The sequence below is a fragment of the Medicago sativa genome, chromosome 5, assembly GCF_051527215.1.
Source record: "Medicago sativa cultivar Bolivia chromosome 5, Bolivia_mono, whole genome shotgun sequence".
In the NCBI taxonomy this organism is placed as follows: Eukaryota; Viridiplantae; Streptophyta; class Magnoliopsida; order Fabales; family Fabaceae; genus Medicago; species Medicago sativa.
This window is the reverse complement of record NC_140753.1, coordinates 14,966,405-14,984,352: the sequence shown is the minus strand read 5'-3', so window position 1 is coordinate 14,984,352 and position 17,948 is coordinate 14,966,405. Positions and strand designations below refer to the sequence as shown.

Below are 17,948 nucleotides of genomic sequence, written 5' to 3'. Positions count from 1 at the left end.
TATAAAACAAAAAAATAATTCAATCATATAAAAATTTGTCATGTGTTGTTCTACCTTGTGTTGTGTTGTTCTATCTTGTACTGTTCTGTCTAGTACTTACTGTTTTGCAAACCAAACACACCTTAGAGTGTAATTTACTCAGGAAATGATTCCTATTAATAAATAAATTCTTAAATATTTAATAATTACTCAAAAATACAACATGACCATCATTTTAAATTTACATGTTTAACGGCTAACCACTCTCACGACCTATTTTTGTTCCCTTTTAGTAATGTTGTGTTTGCCTGATGGCCATACGACTCACCACTGTCATATTGCACAAATAATAGTGATTTAAACTTTGAAGGTGATTTACCATTATTGAAGGATCCATATTGGTGATTTAAACTTAAAAAAATATTTTATTTTTTATAAATTTGTTAGGGGAGTTTTTTTTTTTTTTAGAATTATTCTCAATAAAAAATAAAGAACAAAACAAGAATAAACATGATAATATCATTGGAAGATATTGAAAAATTAAAAATAAAAAAATAAAGGGTTCAGGGACCAATACCAATGTGCAGAGATGTTGAAGGCATGGACTAATACGAAAACTTTGGAATATTTTAATCTGAAAATTTTGCCTTTTAGTGTGCCACGTGGCGTGGAATGATTGGTCCACATGGCACACCGTTAGTTTTGGTTTTTTCTTTTTTAACTTGGACTTGACTGAAGGACCAAAACCAAATTTTTTACAAAGTGTATTTGTTGTATGGAGAACAACCAAATTTTGAAAAAACAATCGCACCAAATAAAAACTGCAATATCCCCGTGAGCATAACTCAGTTGGTGACATGCATTATTATATGTAGGACTGGACCCCGAACACCCTAGTTGACAAAAAAAAAAAATTACAACATAATTATAACGGAAGTAGTAGTACATGCATCTATCAATCCGAAACATTCACATACTAATCTTTGAATATCACTGATTTTACATTTTTTTACTGCAAAATCACGGATAATATGTTCATGTAATTTTGAAGAGACACACGCACACACAACAAAGTTTGTTCAAACACAAAAACCAGTAAGTGTGTTTGTTCTGATTGATGGTTAATCTGCTATGCTTTCATTGATTCATTTGTGTGAAGAATTGAAAATGTCGAGATACAACAAGCGCCAAATGAAGGAGTTTAACACATTATCCACATAACTTCTTTTCTATTCCAAGGTTGTGTCCATTTGTTGTATGGAGAACAACCAAAGTGTTTGCCCCTACAAACCTCAGTTTAAATGAAGATGTAAAACAATTTTTTTATGAACAAATTTTAGATCACTTCAATAATTATCCACCAAAAAGTTATAAAACCTACTTTTGTGTTATTAAGGCAAACCTACTTTTATTTGAACTGGTGGTTGTTGGTCTCGGAGTTAACTTTCACAAAACTTTGTTGGTTGGGATAAAAATTTCCTCAGTATGGCTTGAAGATGCAGCTTTGGTGCTTAGTTGTAAAATGGATACCTTACCTTTCAAACACCTTGTATTACTGATTGAGGCAAACACGAGAAGAACTATGTGTCTATCAGTGATAGATGCAATAAGAAATGAGCTGAAGTGACATGATTGGAAGCACCAACATTTGGATACCAGCACATTGAAGCTGAAGGATAAGTGTTAGCAATGAAGGCTTGAGGACAAAGGGGAAGCAGCTGGTGGCTTTAGCATCATATGCGATGAAGGAGCAGAAGGAAAAGCTACATGTATAGGTTTAGAGCCACTATTGTAGTGCCAAATGTTTTCAGAAAGGAAGGGCGTTTTTGAGGGGGAGTACCATAGTTCCAAGGTGCAGGGAAGTTGGAAGTAGTTGAATGATCATCAAGTGGAACTTGAGGCACAAAATCCTCTATCAGTTTAGCTAACTCGTGTTCACCACGTTTAATCCATCTATCACAATGAACAGAAGACAGCAGCATATTGTTCCACAGGGAGTTGTTGTCTCCAAGGAACCTTGTAAGACCCTTGTCTGCTCCTGTATCAAGATCAGGAACATCATTCTGAAAGCTTCTTCCAGAGGACCGACACATTTTAACCGGGGCACATATTCGGAGGAAGCATGAAGCAGTTGAAACTATATGTCTCTTGATGTTAAAAAACAGAAAAAGAGAGATTTAATAATATTAAAGAAAAGGTCTCAAATTTGAGACACAGTTTTGCTCTAAGAGGGAGGATTTTTTGTAAGAGAAATCAATCAATGGCAGAATCACATGGCACTGAATACCGTCCGACACATTCTTATGAACTGCGGTGGTTAGAGACATGTAAGTTCATCATACTCCCTCCATTCCTCATTCCATTTTAACTGTCACTTCTGCAAAATAATTTGTTCTTATTTATTTGTTGTTTTCAAATCTCAATGCAGCATTACTATTATTTTGTCAATAATACTCTTAACTGTTTATTGCGGAGGGATAAGAAGATAGAACAAGATAATAAAAAGTTAAGGGTGTTATAGAAAAAGAAATAATTTCATTAAAAATAACAAAATTTATTGGTTTTCTTACTATGTGTAAACAATCTTAAAATGGCAATAAAAAGGAACGGACGGAGTATTTTTAATTGTTGACCATGATGACCTTTATATTTTGAACAGAGTTGTTGTACAAAAAATCATTTGATTTCCTGCTATATGCTCTTTGGGAGAACTAGACTGAGGTACCTCCTAGTCCTGCATCTGTGTGCATCAGTGTTCATGAGGACTTTTGGAGGCTAATCGAATATTTAAATCCAATATCAACTCCCAATTTGTCATCAAGAGACAATACTGGTGTGCCACAAGTTTTCAGAGACATCAGCTCTGGTTTAAATGGTACAATAAAATTCTTAAGCTTCAAGCATTGAGCAATGAGACCATCGTTTTGATTCAAGAAAAGGCGGTTAATGTTGTTTTATAATGTTTTTACTTCACGTGCAATTATATCAACAAATAATATTTTTTTTCAATGCAGTGTGAATATTTTGTCAAACTCTTTCTGATAGATCTCTTTGCTTGTTGATTTGACAGAGCTATAGAGACAATTCAATCAACTTGATTCTGATGATGTTGAGGAATTCACTATAAAACAGAAACATTCTGAGTCTGAATTGGTGCAACTAAATGATCCAGCAAAATCTTACATAAAAGATTTTCTTGTTGCTTCTGGTTTATACTTTAGTTCTTGGAATAAATCTTCGTTAAGAGGGACACATATGCAAAGCCTATTGGAAATTCTGTTTTTGAAGAAGTGGAAGAATTTCATAAGAAAATGATCAAGGAGAATGATGAAAATTCTATGAAGGATCAAAGTGAGAACAAACTAGACCACAAGATTTTGCTTGATTTGTTAAATGAATCACTTTCGGTTGGTCTTGGACCACCGTTGACATTGTCTAGATTCAGAAGAAAATTATGCAACTCTTCCAAGTTGCTGCCACCTCAAGGGAAGGAACTATTGAAGTTAGTATGGGAAAATATCGGTGTTTCGTCATGTCCTTCACCTGATATATCTCTTTATTCACTTTATACTTAGGTGGTTCAACACTTGAGTTCAATCCCTTAGTCTGGAATAAGCAATGATGAGATCAATATATTGGAAACAGAGATAGAATGTCTTATAACTAATGATCTTGTTGAACAACTCACAAAGGATTTGTTCTGAGAAGTAACATTTTACATGAAAATTATGACAATGAAGAGTTTCATACATTGGAACAAGGGTTATACATGATTATCACACAAATTGGATTATAGTAGCCTAATTGATATATTTTAGTAGATGGAGTATTGCATGAATTTAGGATTTTTGAGTGACACTCATCCACATGGTCTCACTCAAAAGCTTATTGGGTCTATTAACATGAACATCTACATTGACTTCTTTAACATTACTCACATCCACATTGCATTCTCAACTTCACTCACATCCACGTTATTATTAATGAATTGGATCTGATTTCATCTCTCTCAACTAAAAAATCTTATCAAGTTCCATAAGTAAATTTTCTCAAGTTCACTCATTTGTTTAGGATAAAAAAATGGGATTGAAAAGCAGATAGAGCTACACATTATGATGAGGAAGCAAGTTGGTTCTCAACCTCAAAAAAGTAAACTGCATTTAACAATTAACATGGACACTCATTTGTAACATTGCATTCAACAATTATGATGAGGAAGCAAGATGGGTCACTCATTTGTAACATTGCATTCAACAACCTCAAAAAAGTAAACTGCATTTAACAATTAACATGGACAGTTTTTTCTAAAACAACATTCAACACAGATTTACAGGTTAATGATTACACTCACAGAACCAGTCTTTTACAAGGCATTTACATTATGATTTAGAGGGTGAATCTTTGCACAATGATAAGGTTGGTGTCTTGTGATCTAGAAGTCACACATTCAAATTATAAAAACAACCTCTCTGCTTGTAGAGATAAGACTGTGTACGTTTACTTTTCCCAGACTCCACTCGCTTGGTTGAAGGCTCGTACACTAGGCCGTCCTTTATCGACATTCTATGATTCATATTTCAATCATATGATTTTGGGTTTAGGGATGCGCCGGAGGACCCCGAAAATATATGACCTCTATGGTGTGCACTTTGGTCATGAATAATAAGTGGTTCAGAGATGCAAGAGTCATGAGAAGTAATTCCAACAGTTGCCTGTCTTTTGTTTAAAAGATGCCCAGATAACAGTATAAAGTCCAGCAATGATCAAAGACCCCCCTATGATACTTTTGTCACATGGATTATAAAAGTTAAGAATAGTAAGAAATTTCTTAATAACATAATTTCAGAATGCATGCTATAGAAAGAGAAAGAACTTGATTAAGAATTTGTTTAGATTGTCTGATTTGAGGTTATCTACCAATATATAAGGACTTGTGAACTTATGGAACCAGCTAATGACATGTCGACAAGTTGTTTTCAACTTATTTTCATAAGCTCTCCAGAGCTTATGAAAACAACTTATAGCTTATATTTTGTTATAGAAATAGCTTACACATAAACATTTTTTATATTATAAGGGTTTATGCTATACACACTTAATTAAGTCTCTTATTACGTCCAATCTAGCGCAATCTGTTTGAACTTGGTGAATAGTTTTGTGGCCATTTAGTCAAGTTAGAATAGAGTGCATGAATTAATGAATAACTGGAAGTAAAAGGAGATATACTATACTATACAATACTATACCTTCCCAAGTAAATTGGACTTCCAAGGAATATCTGAGACAATATGGCAGCAAATCCAGGTTGAAGTGGAACGTAAAGGGCAACCAGAGTTGGCCCTAATATCTTGTTGCTCCAGCCTCCAAGTCATGACTGCATAACTAAAGGCAGATGTAATAATTCCCTGAACAAATAAGGAAAATATGTCACAATCCACATGTTAAAAAATCACTATAATTATCAGAAGATAAAAGTATATAATAATATCAATATTTTCATCCTTTAGAAAAAAAATGAAGTTGTATCACCAAAATACATTTTTCAGTAACATGTTACTAAATTTAATCAGTGGCTTTACCTAACAATTGTTCAAATGTTACTAAATTTAATCAGTAACATTTCTCTTGATTTAGTAATAATTTTCAAGTGTTATTAGATCTCAATTTTGTTGTAGTGACACTCTTATTAATATGCATGCTTGCTTGATTGATAGAAATAAACTAGAACTTGCCTTGTTGCCTGTTCACAGAATTTTTTTTAGTCATTTTGAGGATTTTTTTTCCTCTAAAATTAACCTAGCAAGACAATGCCCATAATAGTTCCATGAAGTGAAATGGGCAAAATGATCTACAGAAGCAATGGCTAATAAGTATATAGTTCATGAAATTAGATATAAGTCATAGTAACTCACAGCATAAACAACAGCAAGTATTTCTGATTGTGTCAAAATCCAGTCACTTGACAAATCAGTCATGAATAACCAGTGGCGGAGCTAGAAAATATTCTGGGGGTGGGCCAAATTATTTTTTATTCATTCAAGTGACCAATTATTTCATGTGCAAATTTACCGCGTAAAAGAGTTTTATTTTTGGATCAACCAAAACCTAAAATCGACATAAAATTGTATAAAATCTCGCAAAATAGATTTATAATTGAATTATTTAAATTTTTTGGGTGAGCCACTACACCACTTTACGGGAATTTGGATCAACCGAAACCTAAAACCGACACAAAATTGTATAAAATCTCGCAAAGTAGAACTATAATCGTTGATTTTTTAATTTTTGGGGTGGGCCGTGGCCCACCTCAGCCCATGAAGGGCTCCGCCACTGTGAATAACGAGACTATCGCCATTAGTACAACTCCAAAGAAGAATGAATATGCTGTCACAGATAGATATGCAGGATACTTTTTTAGTACCGGAGCCTGAAAATTATTAATGAAAATTAATTAAACTTGCTAATGATATCAACAGTTACTTGATGAATTACAAAAAATAATCATTTAATGGATATAGCAAAAAAGATAGATACCTGAATGGCTTAGAAAGCAGCCATGCACGTGCAGTTGCCTATCAAGAACACAACTCCAAGCTCAAAATTGTCCAATCCAAGATTCTGTAAACCAGTAATCAACCATCCAGAAGGCTCTGGCTGACCACTGAAAATTATTTCATTCTGTGGTATAATCACTGGCTCTGTATATCCTATCAACGATGGACCGCGATACAAAACCATAAATATGGCACCTGAAACACATATAACAGTCCCTCCAACCTTTGCCAGACCTTCAAAACTCTGCAAATTCACTCTTTCTACACTGCATACATAAGATTACTATTTACTAAACTATGTTATTACTCTATTATAAGTGTATTGGAATAATTTTATGGATCTGCAGTACAATTATGAATGTGCATTTGTGCCTATGTGTTCTAGAAAAGATGGACTAATAATTACTATTATTTTTTTGATACATTTATAAGAAATACTTAAAAGACCGAGTGGAAATTGATAAGAGTGAAGCTGACCCCATGATCACAGCAAGCAGAAAGGTAAAGACAGGATCGGCAGGCTGTAAGGCAGCGGCGTAAGTTGGATTCGTATAACCTAAACCGATAAGAAACAACAGCTGGTTGCCAAATATTCTGATCATAAAATCAACAACAAGAAAACATCACAAGCATCAATAAAAGAACACTAACATTTGTATATAATAGAAATTAATAATACTAAATGATAGAATTTAGTCAACAACTTCAAGCTCAATATTTGCAGAATGTGGACGGTGCATGATAATTTTTATAATGTGAAGAGTAAAGATAGTTGTACAAACAACTTAAAAACAAAAGAGGGAAAAAATAATAGATAGAATAAGAACACAATGTAACGTAAGTATGAGAGAGTTGTCCAGAAATAGTTACAAAATGGTTTTACAAATACAATTTCTCTAATATGAAATATAGAGATAGTTGATTGAAGGATGGAAGAAAAGGATGGCTTGCCTTTCATTGAAGAAAGCGATGGGAGAAAGAATAAAGAGAGCAAGGAGATCCCTATAGAAGCAGAAGACTAATTGGTTGACTCAAGCATTAAGGGCCACCTTAGTAATGACATGGTAACCACCATTGAATAGCTGTACAATGGGCCTTCCATAGGTCACCCCCCACTGCCATCACAACTCACAACTATTCTATCTATCTATCTATCTATTCTGATTATGTATGACTCAGATGCTTCATTTTTATCAACTTTCTGGTTTCACAAAACAAAACATTAAAACATTGATCTTGTTTTGGGGCCTTTGACTTTTGATGTGGTTGTTGTTAGGAAATGAATTAAACGTGGTAATATTAATTATTCATCAGACAGACAAAAGTTTGATCACTGGTGCTTCCATAGCTGTAAAAATGAATAAATTAAACAAACACTTCTATCTAATCTAATACATTATTCCATTCGATGAGGAGTGCTAACAACACTTTTAATACATACCATTTTTGATTGATTATAATTTATATTGTCCTATCAAAGTATGTGGGTTCTATATAAATTTGGTGTGATTTGTGAATTTTTACTAATAAAAAAAAGTAAGTTGCAAAGTGTGTGTTAGGCTTTGTTAGCTTTGTTCTCCCATATCCATTATTTTATCATGTTTGCGAAAGATCTTTGGCCTAAGTTGGTAGTGTAGTTAATGTGTAAAGGGTTTATTAGAAAATTTATAAAGGGACTTATTTGCAAATTGCACCAAAAGTCATTTAACTTATTTAATTATAATAAATTAGTCTTTTAATTTTTTTTAATGCCACTTACGTCATTTAAGTTATTTACTTGTAATAAGTTAGTCCTTTAAGTATTTATCGTAACGTTTAAGTCTTTTAAGTTATTTAATTGTAACTTTTAAACTTTGAATAACTTGGCATTTTTAAAATCCAAAATACCTCAAATTGTTATGGTTAAATAACTTAAAATACTTAATTAGAAAAGAAAAACGTGAAAGACAAACTTATTATAATTAATTAACATAAAGTACCTAAGTGGTACGAAAAAAAGTAAAAGATCAATTTATTACGATTAAATAACAAAACATATGATGAATATGATGAATAGTGGTAGGTCTCATAGTAAATTTTCTCAAAAAAAATTGTTTGTTGGGATCAACATTTCCTCAATGTGGCTCAAAGAAGTAGCATCGGAGCTTAATTGTAAAATGATTTCAAACACTTAGGCTCTGTTTGGTAAAAACAGCGAATAACTTATAAGCTAGCTGATAGTTTATAGCTGATAGCTAGTGACTGATAGCTTATAGCGGATAGCTGGTGACTTATAGCTGATAAGCTAATTAAAGTGTTTGGTAAAATTAGCGGTTCAACTAGCTGATAAATATAAAATGACATAAAAGGACATTCCTGATTCGTAATAAAATCTATATTAACTAATAGTATTTTAGATATTTGAAAAATTCTTGTTTTTTAAAAAAAAAATTGGTAATTTAAGTATTTATATATTATTAAATTAGTTTCTTTTTTTTTCCTAAAATTTTATTTTGGATTATTTTTCATTTCAGTTTTTATACTTTATAAAAAATTAAAGTGTAAAGTTTTATTTTAAATCAAAATACAAAATAATATACCCATAAGATAAAAAAAAAAAAAGTTCTAAAGGAAAAAAACAAAGATGCATATATATATTGAAGGGACAAGTTGTATATATATGCAACGATAACATTTTTTTTAGAAAAAGAAATTGCTATAAAAAAATCATATATTAATTTGAAGTGCCCACTTGATGTTGTACGTTAAGGTAATAGCCTCATTTTGTTTTAAATTATATAAGTAATATTATTAGGGAAATATTAATTTGTGCCCTTGAGGCACAAGTTTAGAAGCCAAATGTAGAAATATTGTATTGGAATGCGTGCATTAAATTTAATCTTTAATGTTTTAATGAATTGAATGCACAAAGTTTAAGGGAATTTTTTTTTTTTTGGATTTCTTAACATGTGCCCTAAGGGCACAAGTTAACACTACCCATATTATTATTATTAAGGGTAAAAGTGGATTTTAATTAAAATAGTAAGGGTAAAACTGAAATTAAAAATGAGACGCTATAAGCTATAAGCTCAAACGCTACTTGAAGTAGCTTCTGAAAAATAGCTTATAAGCTCCTGAAATAAGCTATAAGCTCGTTGTAAAAAAACGTTACCAAACAGAGCTTTTTTTTGTCAGACGAACTTATAAGCTATCAGCTATAAACTCTTTTTTGGGTGTTACCAAATAGACCAATCCATTGGAGGCTGTGTTGTTATCATCAAAGCAATCTTAGCTACCATTTTAGTCTACTCCCTCATTTATTTTTGAAGACTGCGTCAATATATTATCATCTCTAGACTTATTTATTTTAAAAAAAAATTATATACTATACTACTCCCTCCGTCCCGCAATAGATGACCTATTTGAAAATGTGCAATCTTGACCTAACTTACTTTGACCGTATTTTTCTACTAATATACAAAGATAAATAATATCATATAAGATGTCGTTAGATTTGTCTCGATAAGTATTTTCAAAATATCAAATTTTCATAATTTTTTCTAATATATTATTCAAGATATTTAAGCTCAAAATTATGTATTGGCATGCGTATAAAGTCAACTATGTCAAGTATTATGGGAGGGAGGGAATACTTGACAAAAAAAAAAAAAGTATGAGAATTTTATCAAAAAAACTAAAAATGTATGAGAAATATGTGTTTAATTTATTGTCTTTTTCTTCAGCTATCTGTCAAATTGATGTGTCAGTTCAATAATTGAAATTTACGTATTTTTAAGTTTTAATTCATTTTTCGTCAAAAAGAAAAAGAAGTTTTACTTCATTTTGGCAAGCAACAACAACCACGTCATAAAGTCAATGACCACAGATATGATGAGATTTATTTTGGTTTTTGTGTTGTGAAGCCAGAAAAAGTTGATCAAAATCAAGCACCTAAGTCAGAATTAAAGCTCAAAAACAAAAACAAAAACAACTTCTGTTTCAACAAACCAATCATATTGTCTGTTTTGGGACTTGGGAGGTGCAGAGAGGAAGATAGATAGATAGTTGTGATGGCAATGGGAGGTGACACGTGGAAGGCTCATATGGGCATGGCTTTGGTGCAGTTATTATATGGTGGCTACCATGTCATCACCAAAGTTGCTCTTAATGTTGGAGTCAACCAACTTGTCTTCTGCTTCTATAGGGATCTCCTTGCTCTCTTCATTATTTCTCCCATTGCTTTCTTCAAAGAAAGGTAAGCCATACTCTTTTAATTCTTTCCTTTTCTGCCTGTTTATATTTCCAATCTATTTTTTCAATGGTAATTTTACCAAATTAATCTTATGGTACAATTTTAAATATTTACTGTTACCTTAAATATTTGGTTTGTCACACAACATTTGTTTCATTTGATCATTTCACACAAATTAAAAAAAAAAAAATGATAAACTGAACCTGGTGGATCGTGTTTTCTCCCGACGTGGTTATGACGTAGCTTCTGGCTCGTGTGCTTGCCTGCCTCTACTCCGCATTGGTGTAGTCATTCTCTTTAACCTATAGAAATGTATAGAAATTGGACGTAACAGCTTTCTGGCACAAATTACTAATACAAATGATAATCATATCAAATTGAGGGTTTTTATGATAGATTTCTTGCGATACAAGTCGATCAATGTTATAAAAAATAACAATAATTTGACACTTATCAACTCTTCCCAACTTAGAGCTTTGTTTGTCCTCAAACAACCGTCCTCAAAAATAAATATATGTGTATTTCTATTATGATAAAAGCAAAATGGAGAATAATAACTTGTGAGTAATGCACATAACATTAATTATAAAGTGTTAATGGAAAATAAGCAATTAAAGTTACATAGGAAACTAAAATGACAATCTTTTTGAGACAATTTTTTCATTTGCAAATGCGACACGTAAAGTGGGACGAGACTACATGTTTGGTATCACGATGGGTTTTTCGAAAATTGAAGGTCACATTTGTTTTTGAATATATTTTTTTACAAATATGTCATTCATCAAGGGATGGAGAAAATATTACTGAAAATCTCAATAATATATCAAACAAAGTTACGTTGTAATTTAATTAAGCTACACACTCAAAAAGCAGAATTGGATTTTCACCTTGAAATGATTTTTGCCTTATTAGTCAACAAAAATAATCGAAGTTTTTTTCACTGGCAACAAAAATCAATGTTTAGGAATTAGGAATTAGGACACTGTTCACTTTACTTTTTATGCAAGTATCCTAATTAAACATTGTGACTGCAGACAGACAAGGCCACCCATTACTAAGAAGCTATTGATGTCATTCTTCTTTCTTGGATTAACTGGGTAAGGTCCTTGCTATAACCACTTATTTCCTATTTTTTCTTATATATGAATGGTAGTGTTTTATTGATGTTTTTTTCTTGTTGATTTATGATCAGGATATTTGGAAACCAGCTCCTGTTTCTTATTGGTTTAAGTTATACTAATCCAACTTATGCCGCTGCGTTACAACCTGCTATTCCTGTCTTTACCTTCCTCTTTGCTGTAATCATCGGGTAATTAAATTTCACTCTTACCGATTTATATTTCGAGTCTTGTTATATCGATTTCAAATTTATTTTCATCAGTAGTTAATGTTTTTCAAGAAACCATAGGCAAAAATGCACATTCATAACCGCAGTACAGAAATGTGCACATCAATAAAATTAATCCAATACACTTATACAAAAAGGCCATGTTCGGATAAACCGTCTAATTAAGCGCTTATGCATATGATATTTCTATAACAAAAGATAGAATAAAGTCAAACTGTTTGCTTATGGACATGTCATAAGCTGTTTCTATAAGCTCTTTCAAACATCCGAACAAGTGCTTATGTCAGTGAATAAGCTCAAGTAAGTCGATACAAATAGCTTCAAAGTAACAGCATAGCTTAATAAACTTATTATGTATGCAGTGTAGAAAGAGTGAACTTGAAGAGTTCTGACGGTCTGGCAAAGGTTGGAGGAACTCTTATATGTGTCTCGGGTGCTGTACTGATGGTTTTGTATCGTGGTCCGTCGTTGATAGGATATACTGAACTGGTCGTTATACCACAGAATGACATAAGTGTTGGTGGTCAGCCAGAGCCTTCTGGATGGTTGATCGGTGGTTTACAGGGTCTTGGATTAGATAATTTTGAACTTGGAGTTGTGTTCTTGATTGGGAACACTATGTGCATGGCTGCTTTCCTAACCATTCTGGTATATACCTTTTTGTTATATCAATTCGATGAAAATTTTAATTCATTAAGTGACCCCTTTTGATAATACTTCTTATCAGGAATTATCATTTCCACAGAAATTCCAATGGTTTAGAATTAGATCAAGGTCTTCTTTAATGGTTTCACATTGAGCCTTCTTAGCATAGTTATCAGTGTTTTATGGTACATGTGAGTCATATCTCGATTTGACGCTAATTTTTACTCAATCAAAACAAATCTCTGGTTATTTGGACATGAATCTCATCTCAAATCCCAATTCGCTATGATGAATCTCGATTAATTCTAATGAATCACTATCTAACCTTAGTGTAGTAAACCACTTGTTTTTGTCAACTTTGTATAACCAACATCATTTGATATATGGCTTGAATCTTTAAATAGCAATGCTTCTCATATTTGATAACCATGCTTCTCATAGGTCTTCCTTTGTGATCTCTTTGGTTTTTCTATTTGTGATATCATCAGCAAGTTTAATTTCTTTTCATTGACTATTTTCAGGCGCCTGTATTAAAAAAGTATCCTGCAAATCTATCTGTAACAGCATATTCATTCTTCTTTGGAGTTGCACTAATGGCAGTAGTCTCGTTATTCATGACTGATTTGTCAAGTGACTGGACTTTGACACAATCAGAAATACTTGCTGTTGTTTATGCTGTGAGTCACTATGATTTTAAATCAATCTCCAATATCTTGAACCCTTATTAGCGATTTCTTATGTAGATTATTTGATACATTTTTGGCCACTGTCTTGCTTGGCTAGTTTTTGGTGGCAAAAAAAATCGTCAAAATCACTAAACAAGATCCTGCAAAACATTTGCAGGTTATAAGGCATGTTCTAGTTTACTTCTATCAATCATCACATAGCATTAAGAAAAGTAGATAGTATATTTAATACATCTGATGTGCCTAGATGTTTCTAAAATACCATTTTCTGTTGGGAAGTTTTCAACTCTGACATCTCATCTTCTAAGAAATATAATAGTATTAAGTAGGAGTCTATCTAGTAATTTGAAAAGGGTCTTATATTTAAGGAAAAAGGTACAAATAGATTATTTTGGTGGATTTTCAACATTTGGATTGTGACATATTTTCCTTATTTGTATAGGGAACTATTGCATCTGCCTTTAACTATGCAGTCATTAGTTGGTGCAACAAGATATTGGGGCCGGCTTTAGTTTCCCTTTACAATCCACTTCAACCTGGATTTTCTGCCCTATTGTCTCAGATTTTTCTTGGAAGTCCAATTTACTTGGGAAGGTACAGCTCTTTTTAGTTCCAGTTATTGATTCATTCATTCTATTTTAATTTGACTATATAGCTACAAACTTACTCACCAAGTTGAAACAAATTGTGCTAAGATAAGACTTAATAAGATGTCTTATTTGGTACGGTCCAATAATTTTTAATAGTAAGTGAAGCCTAAAACAAGTTTTAATATACGGGGTATTTTTCTCTCTGTATATGAGGCCTTTTTGTTTATAAAATCTAATGAAAAACATTATATTGTTGGTGAGCCTAAAGAGAGGGCTTTAGCAGCCTTACTATTGGGTTAGCCTTGTGTCTTATTTAGTTAAACTTAATGAAGTTCTTCCTCTTTCTATAGCTTGCATTCTGAAATTATGTTATCAAGAAATTTGTTATTGTACTTATTTTTATAATCCATGTGACAACAGTATCATAGGGGGATCTTTGATCATAGCTGGTCTTTACATTGTTACCTGGGCATCTTATAAAGAAAAAAAGGGAATTGTTGAAATTACTTCCCATGGCTCTTGGGTCTCTGAACCACTTATTCATGAAAAAAGTGCACACCAAAGAGATCATATATTTCCGGGGTCCTCCAGCGCATCATCATACACAAAAATCGTATGATTAAAAAGTAAATCAAAGAATGACAATAAAGGTGTACGAGGCTTCCAGCAAGTGGAGTCTGGAAAGAGTAAATATACACAGCCTTACCACAGCAGAGAAATTGTTTTCAGAATTTGAACGTGTGACTTCCAGATCACTACACCAACTTTGTCATTATTTTTTTAATCTAAGATACCAAATTTCTCATTGCGCAAAGACTCACCCTCTTCCTCAAAATGTAAATCCCTTGTAAAAATTGGTTTCGGTGGTGTGATTCTTTGACTGCTAAATCTGTTTCACGAAGTCTGTATCGATGTTTTTTTGGACAAATTGTCGATGTTGATTTGTAAATGCAATATTATTTTTTAGGTTACTGCCAAATGCAATATTACAACTACCTAAAGGAACCAACTTGCTTCCTCGTCATAATGTGTAGCTTTGTCTGCATTTCAATTTCTTTTCCTATGGTGTTACCCATTTTTATCTTTCTGTTTCAGTTCATTTTTATCCAAAACAAATTACTCAACTTCAGAAAATTTACTTAGGCGTTGCTCAATAAGCCCTTGTCTCGACTTTCTTGGTACTAGGTGCAATACCATCATCTCCCTCTACAGAAATTGTTGGAACACTAGTTAATTCTAGTGAAGAAAATTGGAAAGAAAAACACTATGAAAAAACTAGTGTGTGGGTGTGACTTAAAAATGTCCCACATTGAAGGGTCACCCCAACTAGTAAGTGTTTATATATGGGAAAAGTGACCTCCAAGGGTGTGCCCTTGGGGTACCCAATTTTGTGAACGGGTGAACGCTTAAAAAAAATTGATATATTTTTTTTTGTCACTTGAAAATGTTAAATTAATTAATTAATTAATTTAATCATTATCCGTAAGCGCCACGCGTAACAAATAATTTGTTACGATCCGACCCGATCCAAAAGCATATCCAGAAACTTTCGGATATATCCAATTAAGAAACAAAACGCGTTTGCTTAAGGATTAAGCAGACTTAATCCCCAAGTCACTCGTTTTTTGTTACAAACTCTCCCTATAAAAGGAGAGCTCGCCCCATTTGATTCTTTACACCAAAATCTCACAGTTGATGCTTCCTGTGCGGTTTTCTCTCTTCTCCCTTTCGATTTTAACAAATCGTTCTTCTGCTTCTACTCCTTTCTGTCCCTTCGGTATTAAGAGTGTTCTTAAGACCATAGTCCCTTGGTCTTAAGTTCATATTCCCTTTGATAATATATGATTCTTCGGAATATAGAGTACTATTAAGATCATATTAAAGAATGATCTTAACAGTATATATATTATTTTTAAGGAGAAATGGTGGTATCACCATATTTGAGTGGTCGTAGTGCCATATTCATGTTTTGGAGAAGTTAGAATGGTGGTAACACCATATTTGAGTGGTCTCAGCACCATAATAGAATGGTAATAATACCATATTAATTTGAACGGTTTCAAATAGAGCGGTTACGTACCGTATCGAGTGGCTTCGATCAAACGATTGAGCCATATTGTGAAGGTGTAATTCTCGAACGATTTTTCTACTGTGCAGTAGTTAATCGAACAGTTGTAGCTGGGCTTGTTTTATCCTGGAGGCGGCGTGGTTGATAGTCTACCTTGCACAACTTTGGGTAGTGCCACGAAACGTCTTAAAGAGAGCGACCTGGTCGTGACTCAACCTAGTAACAACTTCGGTAGATTAACAGAATTTGGAAATCCAAATTTAACAGTTTGGAAATCCAAAAACAACAGAAATCCTAGTAGAGCCCTCCATTTCCAGATAAAAGGTTTTCTATATTTGGAGTTCTCCAAATGTTGAGGTAGAGTATGAAAAGTGGTGAAGACTGGAATGTTTTGGATTTCACAGCCACGAGTTAGCAGAAACGTCGGCAGGTGATCCATACATTGGTCTCTTGTGCATCGAAGAGAAGACGAAAACATGACATTTGATAATGAAGTATTTTTCTGACTATATAAAAAATCCTCGTGTGGAATGTGGATAGCTTTGCTAATATCATGTATGTTTACAATGCATATAGTCTACAAGATCTCAAAAAGGTTTAAGAATCGAAATGCATCATATGATAAAGATAATGCAATATGATCAATATGTTTACTGGCATATAAATGATGACTACTCTAACGACTTAAAATATATATTCTACACAAATTCAGTTGCCATCACACTTTTGAACATTTTTCACATTATTTTTCTCATTAATAGTACGTACAAAACTAATAAATATATCTTCGTTAGTTAAGGTCATTGGTGTTACTTCAACTAAAATGATGTTTTCTGTGACACTTGTTTATGTGCAATATGAGTGTATTGATAACTTGACCCAAGTGTTAAAGAAGTTGAAATGATTCAGCGGAATGGCTAATTAAGCTTATATTATATTATAATTTATAGATATAGATAAGTTAACATGCTTAGATTAGACCTCAAAAAAGTACCCTCAGATTTTCTGAAAATAAAAGGTCAAGAGCTAAAAAAAGGGAATGAAAGTCCTCTCATCGACAACCCTTCGAAGGTAAACTTCCAACTTCAAAGTAATGTTTTTTTAGATTTAATGCATTCACGAGTTACGATAAACATTTATTTTTACGCATACATCCAATCAAATCACAACATAATGCAACTTTACCCTTACAAAAAACATAGGGAAACTTTTTAAGTTAGTTCCTTAAATATTTCTCCAAAGAATTTAATTCCTATACATAGCAAATGCAATTTTTTTTACGTGCATTCAATCAAGAGATTTCAAATAGTTGCCCAAAAACGCTTAGATGAGATGACGTAGATCTCTTTTAGTTTAACCAAGGTTTTGTATTTGAATCCAACCTTGAGAGAGAAAGTCTAACATGGTCACAAACATAAATAAAAATGACTTAGGCACACACACATAGATAAGAAAAATTTAAAGATAAATAAAAATGATGAGACTAATTTCTTTTTCTTTTAATTCTCTCCATTTATGTATGTGTGTCCAAATATTTTTTATTTGGGTTTGTGTCTGGGCAAGAATTGCTCACCTTGGAAATGCAACGACGTTAAACTCTTTAGAAGAGTTTGACACCTGTTTGAGTGCCACATGTCTTGATAGATTCGTCATCGCAGTTGCGTGTGGAGGATATCTAGTTTACGCAAAAAAAAATTGTCAAATAGTAATTTGTAGAGATATTTTAGAAATTAATTTAACAAGACGATATAAGTTTATTTCAGTTGTTATGGACATTATATTATACTAGCAAAAAGTTGGTACTCACGTGTCTGTCTTTCTGCTCTTTTTATTGCGGCGTGTAAATT

The 17,948-nt window shown here is 32.7% G+C and overlaps 1 protein-coding gene, 1 long non-coding RNA gene and 1 pseudogene across 3 annotated transcripts; 2 read left to right on the top strand and 1 right to left on the bottom strand.

Annotated features, from left to right (window-relative positions):
- The first annotated feature begins 772 nt into the window (after positions 1–772).
- LOC146920411 (uncharacterized) lies at positions 773–4,099 on the top strand. The gene is made up of 3 exons (XR_015011777.1): positions 773–2,306; positions 2,639–2,854; positions 3,050–4,099. It is a non-coding gene; the product is annotated as an uncharacterized LOC146920411 (long non-coding RNA).
- Positions 4,100–4,228: 129 nt separating this feature from the next.
- Positions 4,229–7,789, bottom strand: LOC146920410 (WAT1-related protein At4g19185-like; annotated as a pseudogene). The gene is made up of 7 exons (XR_015011776.1): positions 7,485–7,789; positions 7,011–7,127; positions 6,514–6,799; positions 6,321–6,406; positions 5,892–5,961; positions 5,226–5,384; positions 4,229–4,762 (listed from the first exon to the last, which is right to left on the bottom strand). The product of XR_015011776.1 is annotated as a WAT1-related protein At4g19185-like (transcript).
- A 2,529-nt stretch (positions 7,790–10,318) lies between these two features.
- LOC146920409 (WAT1-related protein At4g19185-like) lies at positions 10,319–15,060 on the top strand. Its single transcript, XM_085713842.1, has 7 exons — positions 10,319–10,767; positions 11,799–11,861; positions 11,957–12,073; positions 12,475–12,760; positions 13,279–13,434; positions 13,886–14,037; positions 14,454–15,060. The coding sequence occupies exons 1-7, from the start codon at positions 10,583–10,585 to the stop codon at positions 14,650–14,652; spliced, it is 1,158 nt and encodes a 385-aa protein (XP_085569968.1). The 5' UTR covers positions 10,319–10,582; the 3' UTR covers positions 14,653–15,060.
- Positions 15,061–17,948: the final 2,888 nt, after the last annotated feature.

Excerpts from the sequence above, each read along its gene's own strand:
- LOC146920409 (XM_085713842.1), top strand. The coding sequence starts at position 10,583 with ATGGCAATGGGAGGTGACACGTGGAAGGCTCATATGGGCATGGCTTTG. Across the intron at positions 10,768-11,798 it reads ATTGCTTTCTTCAAAGAAAG|ACAGACAAGGCCACCCATTA; the intron begins GTAAGCCATACT and ends TTGTGACTGCAG. Across the intron at positions 13,435-13,885 it reads TACTTGCTGTTGTTTATGCT|GGAACTATTGCATCTGCCTT; the intron begins GTGAGTCACTAT and ends TTATTTGTATAG.